This window comes from Squalius cephalus (genome assembly GCF_949319135.1).
Source record: "Squalius cephalus genome assembly, chromosome: 14".
Classification (NCBI taxonomy): Eukaryota; Metazoa; Chordata; class Actinopteri; order Cypriniformes; family Leuciscidae; genus Squalius; species Squalius cephalus.
This window is the reverse complement of record NC_137135.1, coordinates 4,229,771-4,240,102: the sequence shown is the minus strand read 5'-3', so window position 1 is coordinate 4,240,102 and position 10,332 is coordinate 4,229,771. Positions and strand designations below refer to the sequence as shown.

Genomic DNA, 10,332 nt, shown 5'->3' with positions numbered 1-10,332 from the left:
AATTTAAAAAATTTGGAAAAATCCAACCTTTAAGGACACCAATTTAACACCTATAATGAGGGCCAAACCCTAATAATGACATATATAATATGTGTATATATGGGAACCGTAGTTTGTGTTAAAAACAGGACCGGATATGTGTCAGGCCCAAGTTTTATGGGGGGTTTGTACTTACACATTTCATATTGAAAGTACCCTTGAATGCAAAGCAGGGACTTGCAGGTTATAAAACCTGATAAATGTGGACGGTGAGGCCCAGCCGGACGGCGCACAGATATCTTCAATGGGTATTCCACTTGACCAAGCCCAAGACGAGGCCATGCCTCTCGTGGAATGAGCTCTGATACCTAAGGGGCAATGAAGGCCTTAGATTCATAAGCCAGCGCTATTAGCATCAACTATCCAGCGCGATAATCTCTGCTTTGAGATGGCGAGCCCTTTGGTGCGGCCGCCAAAGCACACAAAAAGCTGTTCTGACTGTCTGAATTAGGCAGAACGCTCTAGATAAAACTCTGAGAGCCCTGACAGGACAGAGTAAACTCACGTCTTTTTCTTTTTTTTGTGTGAGGAAAGAGCTGCTAAGGAAATAACCTGTGTTCTGAATGGAGTCGAGAGCACTTTTGGTATATAACCATGCCTTATTTTAAGGACGGCTCTGGAGTCGTTAGGCCCAAACTCAAGGCAGGACGCGCTTGATGACACCGCGTGTAAATTGCCCACTCTTTTAACTGAAGCGAGCGCCTGTAAAAGCGGTTTTGAGCGAGAGGTACTTCAGGTCTGCAGACTGAAGCGGCTCAAACGAGGCACCCTTCAATGCTTCTAGGACCATGGAGAGGTCCCAGATTGGCACAGAGGGTGGTCGCAGAGGATTCAGCCTCCTTGCCCCTTTAAGGAAGCGGACGACGAGGTCGCTTCTTCCTAGTGATTGTCCGGCCACAAGAGCGTGGAATGCTGTTATGGCTGCCACATATACTTTGAGCGTGGAGGGGGTGCGACCCCGCGTCCATGAGCTCTTGTAAAAAGCCGAGTATACTTGGTACCTTGCAAGAGTAGGGGTCTAGGCTCCGTGCAGCGCACCAGCCAGAGAATACCCTTCATATATGAGCGTAGAGGCGCCTAGTTGAGGGCGCTCTTGCTTCAGTGCTGATTTTCAAGCCCCACAAATCTGGACAGGGATGCAAGATTTTCCCGTTCGCCTGCGTGAGGAGATCTCTCCTTAGCGGCATTGGCCATGGGGCTGTTTTCAGCAATTGTGTCAACTGGGAGAACCATAACTGGGTCTTCTAGAGAGGGGATATTAGTAGCACTGCACACTTGCTTTCCCTGATCCGTTCAATGACCTGTGGTAGCATCGTGACTGGAGGAAATGCTTATAGAGGGTGGCTCGGGCCATTCGTGGGCAAGCGCGTCCCTGTTCTTTGAGAAAAACTTTCGGCAATGAGCGTTGTCTTCTGAGACGAAGAGGTCGACCTCTGCCTCACCGAAGATGCTCCATATTAGCTGAACCGTTACAGGGTGGAGAGACCATTCCCCTGGGGGAACATTGTCTCTGGAGAGCATATCCGCACCCTGGTTCAGAATGCCTGGCACATGCGCTGCTTTCAGCGAGCGCAGGTTGTGCTGAGTCCATAGAATGAGACTCCTGGCCATGGCGTGCAGGTTGTTCGACCTGAGGCTGCCCTGGCAATTTACGTAAAACACCACTGCCATGTTGTCTGTTCGGACCAGAACGTGGTAGCCTTTCAAATATGGGAGAAAGGCTTTCAGTGATAGAGCAACCGCTCTCATCTCTAGACAGTTTATGTGTAGGCGCTTCTCTGGGCTTGACCAAAGGCCAGAAACGGGCCTGCCCTCGTAGAGGGCTCCCCAACCTAGTTTGAAGGCATCTGTCGAGAACACTTTTTTCTCCTCGAAACCACACCCAAACTCACGCCAGACTGGTACCAGTCGATAGCTTTCCAGGGAGCCAGGGCTTTGACGCAGTCGTGACTCGCTCTGATTAGTAAGTAGCCAGATCGCCATGCGTGAGCTGGGACACAGGGTTTTAGCCAGTGCTGGAGAAGACGCATGATGCCACTAGGCGTCGAGTGGAGAGCGCGCGCACTTTCATTTGTATAGAGTCTATTACTATACCAAGAAAAGAAATATTCTGGCTGGGAGATAGTGTGCTCTTGGAAATGTTGATCCTGAGACCAAGGCATTCTAGATGGCTGAGGAGCCAGGATCTGTGAGTTATCAACTGTGCCTCTGATTAGTACTCGCACTCCCCGCTGTCTCAAGGGGGGTAAGTGCCGCATCCATACACTTCGTAATGTACGAGGTACCAGCGATAGGCTGAACGGTAGTACTGTGTGCTGGTAAGCCTGCCCCTCAAGGCGAATCTCAGAAATGGCCTTTGATGAGGTGATATTTGGATATGAATAAAAAGCATCTTTCAGATCCACTGAGAAAAAACAATCCCCCAGGCGAATTTGCGTGAGGTTGTCAGCATTCTGAATGGGCGCTTCATCAGCACTTTGTTCAGGTGTCTGAGATCTAGGATGGGCTGGAGGCCGCCATCCTTATTCGGAACGAGGAAGTAGCAGCTGTAAAAGCCTGACTTGCTTTGTGAGGGGGGGACTGCTTCGACAGCTCCCTTTTCCAACAGTTTGAGCACCTCGGTGCGAAGAACGTGTGCAAGGTTCTTTCTTATTCTCGTTTCGACCATGGCTGAAAAGCGTCAGGGTCTGCGAGCAAACTGTAGCGAGTAGCCTCGTTTTATTATGTTCAACACCCATTCTGATATACCGGGGATAGCCTCCCAGGCCTTGGCCCGTATAGCTAGGGGTTAAATAAAAGCTGGAGACGGGCCGCTGTGAGATAGGGACCCGGTCGTCCGGCCGTCTTGAGCTTTTAATGTTGTGTGAACAGCGCTCATGAGCAGGGGCGCGCATTTTCAGAGGGCACACCCGTTATAATGTCTCCAGCGTGAGCTAGAGGGAAAACTGATGTAGGAACAGTTTTTATGTGTAGAGGTGCATACTTTACAGTGGGCACACAATCTACGTTTATTGTCTCTCCCATGCTGGCTGGGGGGGAGAGTTAATACAGTGTTGGCAGTGTTTGTGTGTAGGGGTGTGTACTTTGTAGTGGGCACGTAACCTACATATAACACAGACAGAAAAGAGCTCTTTTTGTGCTTTATTTGTGTCACCGTAAAACCGGCGTCTGTTTGCAAGGTGAGCGTGTTTTGTAACAGGCCCATTGACTGCAACATCGACATTTACAGCCACCTGAGAAGAGGGGACTGGGGCATGTGGAACATCTTATGTTTGCAGGGGCGTATATATTGCTGGGATTACATGGGAGGCGGGGTCCAAGTTGAGCCCGACCAACCCCGTCTTCGGGCGCTGTGAGTCACGCGGGGGCAGGGCCGGCATGAGCTCGTTCACTTTGGTGAAAAGATTCAGCGCAGCCGAGATTCGAACTTGGGTATCTGGCGCGAAAGTCTCAGATTCCACCACTGAGCCACAGAAGGGGTGTGAATAAGCACAGGAGAATAAAGTCTGTCTCTGTCAAATGTGAGTCACGCGGGGGCAGGACCGGCGTGGGCTCATATGTTTAAACGCTCCTAAATACTTGAGCCCCGCCATGTGAATGGGAAGGCACGAGGGGCGGGTTTGCTTTCTGTACATAAGAAAGCTGGCCGCAAGCTCAGAGAAGAGCACGGGATTCGAACACGGGTCTCTGGCGTGAAAGCCTTGGATTTCGCCACTGAGCCACAGGGGGAAATGACATAAGCTTCTAGTTAGCATGAGCATATAAGAGAGCATCATGTTTTGTTTCGGCGTTTGTTTGCAGGTGTGCATGTTTTATAACAGGCTCATTTGCTTCAATATTGACATTCCCAGCCACCCGAACTAAAGAGGGGACTGGGAAATGGAGGTTGGTCCGGCCTCGGCGGGACTAAAACACTCTCTTTCCTCCTTTCGGCGGTGAGTGACGCAGATTTGATAACTCACTCAGTGTCCGTCTAGGTCATGCAGAAAGTTGAAAAACCAGGAATGCCGGCGTCCTCAGAACTGCAAGGCAGGTGGCTTGTTCCACTGAAGGCTTTTCGACGGTGGCGAGAAGGCTTCTTATCCGGAGATCAGCGAAGTGGTGATTCGCTGAAGGAGATTAAATCTGCAGTCCCAGGTGGACAATGGTCTCAATTATAGCTGAAGGCCACGCCCATTCCGGCGGGCTCTGACGCGTTCACGAGCCGCCCCGCCATAGGTTTGTGCAGTTTCCGCAGCACAGCCAATGACCACTCTCGCCGTTCATCTGTGTATGCTGTGCAGCTGTACTGGGTTTTAAAATTTTGGCTTCAATATTCTCGAGGAAAGGAGTTTTCCCATAGCATAAGCTACTTACACAATAAGAGACCTCTCGAAAGGGAACAGAGCGTTGCTATGGACGCAGGAGTCTAACCGTAGAGACGGAACAGACTATTTTCTTTAGCGGAAGCAATACAAACGTTTTTAAATCAATAAACTCCTTTTTAAATCAATATTTTGTGTCAAATTAGTGATTTATTTGGTAGGTAGCCATGCAATAAGCGGGATAATGTAGAGCGAGGCGGTTGTTATAGCGAATACAACCCCTTCAGGCTGATTCAAGCTCCGCGTCGGGGTCCTGATCAGCCTGTCAGGGTTGTATTCGCTATAACAACCGCCTCACTCTACATTATCCCTTACTTACATATTGTAAACATGAATTTAAACATACTTTCATTATTGTATGACTTGTTTAATGGTTACTTAGGTATTGAATTTATAATATAAATAATTACTTTGGGATTTGAAATTTACAATACAATAATTTCTCTTTATCAACTATTTCATGCACAGATACATTTTTTAGTATATATAAACAAACCTCACAGCAACACAAACACAATTATTACACAATAATTTATCCAACTGACTCTAATATGCAGACGCAGAAAACAGGAAAAAAGTGAGTATTCGCTTTATAGGTGTAACGTAAGGAGGCAAGATGTAGAGAACCCAAGTGCAACTTTAACACCAACGTGATCAAACATAAAACAAAGGCATGACAACTCGAAACAAGAACAAACAGCAGTTACCCAAAACAATACTAAACAAAGACACAGGGCAAACATGAGGGCTTAAATACACAAGACTAATGACTAAACAAGGGACACCTGTGAACAATGAACCAATAACATCATGACACATCAGACAAGGGAACACACGGTATGATCACATGACTTTGAACAGGGGGATCACATGACAGACATGAAACATGACCAAGACAAGACCAAATCGTGACAATAGGCCAAACCTTAGAAAACGGCAACATCTTGTAAAAAAAAAATATATATATATAAATATATATATATATATATATATATATATATATAATAATTATCCTAAATTAGATGCACCTGTTTGAGGTCGTTAGCTGCATAAAGACACCTGTCAACCCCATACAATCAGTAAGAATCCAACTACTAACATGGACAAGACCAAAGAGCTGTCCAAAGACACTAGAGACAAAATTGTACACCTCCACAAGGCTGGAAAGGGCTACAGGGAAATTGCCAAGCAGCTTGGTGAAAAAAGGTCCACTGTTGGAGCAATCATTAGAAAATGGAAGAAGCTAAACATGACTGTCAATCTCCCTCGGACTGGGGCTCCATGCAAGATCTCACCTCGTGGGGTCTCAGTGATCCTAAGAAAGGTGAGAAATCAGCCCAGAACTACACGGGAGGAGCTGGTCAATGACCTGAAAAGAGCTGGGACCACCGTTTCCAAGGTTACTGTTGGTAATACACTAAGACGTCATGGTATGAAATCATGCATGGCACGGAAGGTTCCCCTGCTTAAACCAGCACGTCAAGGCCCGTCTTAAGTTTGCCAATGACCATTTGGATGATCCAGAGGAGTCATGGGAGAAAGTCATGTGGTCAGATGAGACCAAAATAGAACTTTTTGGTCATAATTCCACTAAACGTGTTTGGAGGAAGAAGAATGATGAGTACCATCCCAAGAACACCATCCCTACTGTGAAGCATGGGGGTGGTAGCATCATGCTTTGGGGGTGTTTTTCTGCACATGGGACAGGGCGACTGCACTGTATTAAGGAGAGGATGACCGGGGCCATGCATTGTGAGATTTTGGGGAACAACCTCCTTCCCTCAGTTAGAGCATTGAAGATGGGTCGAGGCTGGGTCTTCCAACATGACAATGACCCGAAGCACACAGCCAGGATAACCAAGGAGTGGCTCTGTAAGAAGCATATCAAGGTTCTGGCGTGGCCTAGCCAGTCTCCAGACCTAAACCCAATAGAGAATCTTTGGAGGGAGCTCAAACTCTGTGTTTCTCAGTGACAGCCCAGAAACCTGACTGATCTAGAGAAGATCTGTGTGGAGGAGTGGGCCAAAATCCCTCCTGCAGTGTGTGCAAACCTGGTGAAAAACTACAGGAAAGGTTTGACCTCTGTAATTGCAAACAAAGGCTACTTTACCAAATATTAACATTGATTTTCTCAGGTGTTCAAATACTTATTTGCAGCTGTATCATACAAATATATAGTTAAAAAATCATACATTGTGATTTCTGGATTTTTTTTTAGATTATGTCTCTCACAGTGGACATGCACCTACGATGACAATTTCAGACCCCTCCATGATTTCTAAGTGGGAGAACTTGCAAAATAGCAGGGTGTTCAAATACTTATTTTCCTCACTACATACACATATATATATATATATATATATATATATATATATATATATATATATATATATATATATATATATATATATATAAATAAAAGAAAAGTCCAACAGAACAAACCTCTATTAACAAAGACTGCATCATTTTATAGTTAAATGGCCCTGGGATAAAAAGAAATTGGCAGTTTTAATGGGTTTCAATGGGGAAAGTTTTGTCCTTGAGGTCCTGAGTGTAAATATTTTGTGTACAATGTGGAAAGGAAAGAAGAAAATTCTAATAAAAATACACACTTGACATTAACAAAGGATTTTTTTTTTTAACTGAAAAAAAAAAGTTGGCATTAACAAAGGATTTTTATTTATTTTTTAACTGAAAGAGACAAACATGTCCTTAAGGAAACACAAGGGTTAATTTGGCTGTAAACTTAACATTGAAGTGTGATTGATCAATGAGACCCTTTGATTACAGTGTTATTATTGAAGCATAATTTGCAAAACTGTTTTAATCTAGAAGTAGAATCAGATTTAACTGTGATTTTCTGCTGTAATAAACAGTTTAACTGGTAAGATCCTCAGAGGTGAAGTTGTGCAGACAGTATATAATAATGGAAAGACAGTCTCTGTGAAGGATGTCCTGAATGTGCACAGACAGTCTTTAGTTACAGGATCAGAGAATGACACTGTTCCTCTGTCATAGTCCAGCTGAACTCTCACACGCTGAAGCTTCTGTTTAACAGTTAAGTAAGTGCCGGGTTGCTCTGGGGATTGTGACATGTATTTGCTGTCCCAGTACTGCACAAACCAGACAGTAGACTTAAAGAAATCCAGTCCCTTCCTTTGGTTTGATGCTGTGGTTATTCCAAGAACCCAGAATGTATTGTCTCCAACCTCCACATCCCACCAGTGTGTTCCTGAGTTAAAGCCCTCAGATCCCAGGACACATGCACTCCTGTCAAACCTCTCTGGATTATCAGGAAGTGTTTTATCTCCATCACTGTACGACACACTGGTCAGATCAGCAGAGAGTGCGAGACGAGGATTTACTGTGTTTGGATCCAGAGTCAACGGAGCTGCAAAGAGAATAACACCAGATTACAGGATGAAATATGATGTGTTAGAAATTTAAATGTAAAACATTTTTCTTTTGTTGTAAGAGATCATAAATCATGCTATCATAACAATGGTCTCTCAGTTACTGTCATAATGGATTGAGGCTTCAGGTTTAATATCAGTATTCAATAAACACTATTGTATCCTAATACATAAACATAAACCATGAGGAATAGACTTTTCATTATGAGTTCGCTGAATGATCAGGGGCCTCATTTATAACCGTTGCGTACGCACAAAAAAGGGCCTGAAAGAAGCGTACGCCACTTACGACGCATAAGTTGTGATTTATAAAAACAAACTTGACGGGAAAATGTGCGCACCTGCACGCAAACTTTGACCCATGCGTACGGACGTTTTGGAGATGGAGCAGTTTGGCGACACCGATGGTGAGCTGGAGATAAGTGTCTTTTTGGTCACTTTTAGACAGAAAATCTAAAGAAAATTAAACATACAGAAAGATAATACAAATATACTTTTACTCACCAAGCCTGTCACTTGAAGCAAATATCCATCCCTTCTTAAATGTCCGCACCAGCGAGCACGTTGGCCGTTTAGTGAAACTGACGCAAATACCAGTTTAAATAAATAAAATAATGATTTAAACTATGTTTTACTTCTGATATAAACATTTAGATTAAATATGCCATTCAAATTAATGGAGTTAAGCACTTAAACATGAAATCATTACTGAGAAGTTACAACATTTTTTATATTCAAATTCAATCAATAGAAATATTTGTTGTGGATGCAATGTTTTTGAACACTTTTCCTGTGGCGTGCTGTGTTTGAATGTTTTAACCACAGAGATAACTGCTTATCATGATAATACCAGATTGTCTGAGAAAATAGTTTTGTGTAAATAATGACCAAGGCCTATCTGCTTCAATTAAAAATACAAGAAAAACTTTCTCTGAAATGTATTTTATACACTATTTGACTTATGTATTCAAAAACAAGGCAAGGCAAGGCAACTACTTGATTTTTATTAATGTAATGTGTCTTGTACCGTTAAACGTTATCACGTGGATGAATAATCATATGCAAATGATATGCAGATGAGGATCTGCATAGTAAAACTAGGCGTTGTAAGCTCCATATATGGTTATTTCGGGGAGGAGACGCATGTGCGCACAATCCTCCACTGACTGGGATTTATAAAGTGAATTTTGCGCAGGTTCTGGCGTACGAACGGTTTTATAAGTCTCAATATTTTTTTGCGTACGCCTTTTTTGGCTTTCGGGCGCACGTACACTTTTAGTAAGGTTCCTACGCACAGTTTTATAAATGAGACCCCTGATGATTTTCTGAAATACAGTTTAGATTCACTTGGTAATTCAAGTGATTATTAAATATATTTCTATCAAATATTAATGTTGTGTGTGTTTATATCTGAACTATCTTCTGCACTGGTGTCAAATCTGCTGAGACTCACTGTGTTGGACAGTTTCCAGCATCTTCTTCCAGACTCTGAACGGCAGGTTACCCAGATAACGCGACACATGAATCAAAGCTCCAGAACTCATCCGTGGATCCGGCTGTGAGATCTGGACTCTGAGGAACATTCAGGAGTCAGAACTGCAGTGAATTTGAGTTCAGATCCACTGAGAGAAGAGATACGAGCAGCTCACTCACCTTTCCATTGAGGCCTTAAAGTTCTGGAAAATATAGAGTTTGAAAACATTTCAATATCTTATCAAACACTATCAGTGTCAGTGAGTCTCTCTATACAAGTTGTTTTCTGCACAAAGAATGAAGCCAGATTGATTTGTCACCTTTAGAAACGAGACGTCATTGTCTTTCATCATCTCCTCCATGTCTCTGATTGTGTGTGAAAGAGCTGAGATGTGTGTGTTCATCTCCTCCAGCTTCTCCTTCATCCTCTGCTTCTTCTGCTCCTCTTCCTCTCTCAGTGCAGTGATTGTAGCTTCTTCTTCGTCTCTGAGAAACTGATGAAGCTTCTCAAACTCTTCTTTAATCTGACGCTCTGTGTGCTCAGCTTGAGACTGAAATCAAATCACATTCACTTCAATCATCTCAATCAACACAGATCTCGGATACCCGACATATAACGGATCCAGAAGCAGAAGCTGCTCGTCATTTACAGAAATAAACAACTGGAATCCATTATATTAAATATATAAATTTATAACGGTATAAAGTGATCCTCCAGCTGTAATGAAAATGACTCTTGATTCTGTTTCCTCACATTGATGTGTTGAGCTGTTTTCTCAAACTCTCCTTTCTTCTCTTCATTGTGTTGAAGTTTCTGTTGTAAGGACTTCAGTGCTGTATTGAGCTCCTCCTAGAATTGAACAAAAATACATTAAACACCAGATTACAGTGAAGAGAAGAAAATACAGTGATATGATCATACAATTCTGTGCAAAAGTATTGACCCCCACCCTGATTTCTTCTGTTTTTGTGTAAATCTCATACTAAATTGATTCAGAAATTAAAACTTACCATAAAACAAAGGCAACCTGAGTGAACACAAA

At 43.3% G+C, this 10,332-nt stretch overlaps 1 protein-coding gene across 2 annotated transcripts in view; it reads right to left on the bottom strand.

Annotated features, from left to right (window-relative positions):
- Positions 1 to 6,852: 6,852 nt before the first annotated feature.
- Positions 6,853 to 10,332, bottom strand: part of LOC307170683 (zinc-binding protein A33-like) — a 4,852-nt gene continuing 1,372 nt past the window's right edge. Inside the window, exons 2-7 of one of the 2 annotated variants that reach the window (XM_079891901.1) lie at positions 10,044 to 10,139; positions 9,610 to 9,840; positions 9,470 to 9,492; positions 9,270 to 9,388; positions 8,158 to 8,269; positions 7,062 to 7,794 (exon numbers count right to left, since the gene is read on the bottom strand). In XM_079891901.1, the coding sequence (XP_079748027.1) occupies positions 7,740 to 7,794; positions 8,158 to 8,269; positions 9,270 to 9,388; positions 9,470 to 9,492; positions 9,610 to 9,840; positions 10,044 to 10,139 (636 nt within the window). In that variant the 3' untranslated portion in view covers positions 7,062 to 7,739. Of the gene's footprint in view, positions 7,795 to 8,157; positions 8,270 to 9,269; positions 9,389 to 9,469; positions 9,493 to 9,609; positions 9,841 to 10,043; positions 10,140 to 10,332 lie in introns of both variants that reach the window. The other variant, XM_079891900.1, reaches the window with a different exon arrangement.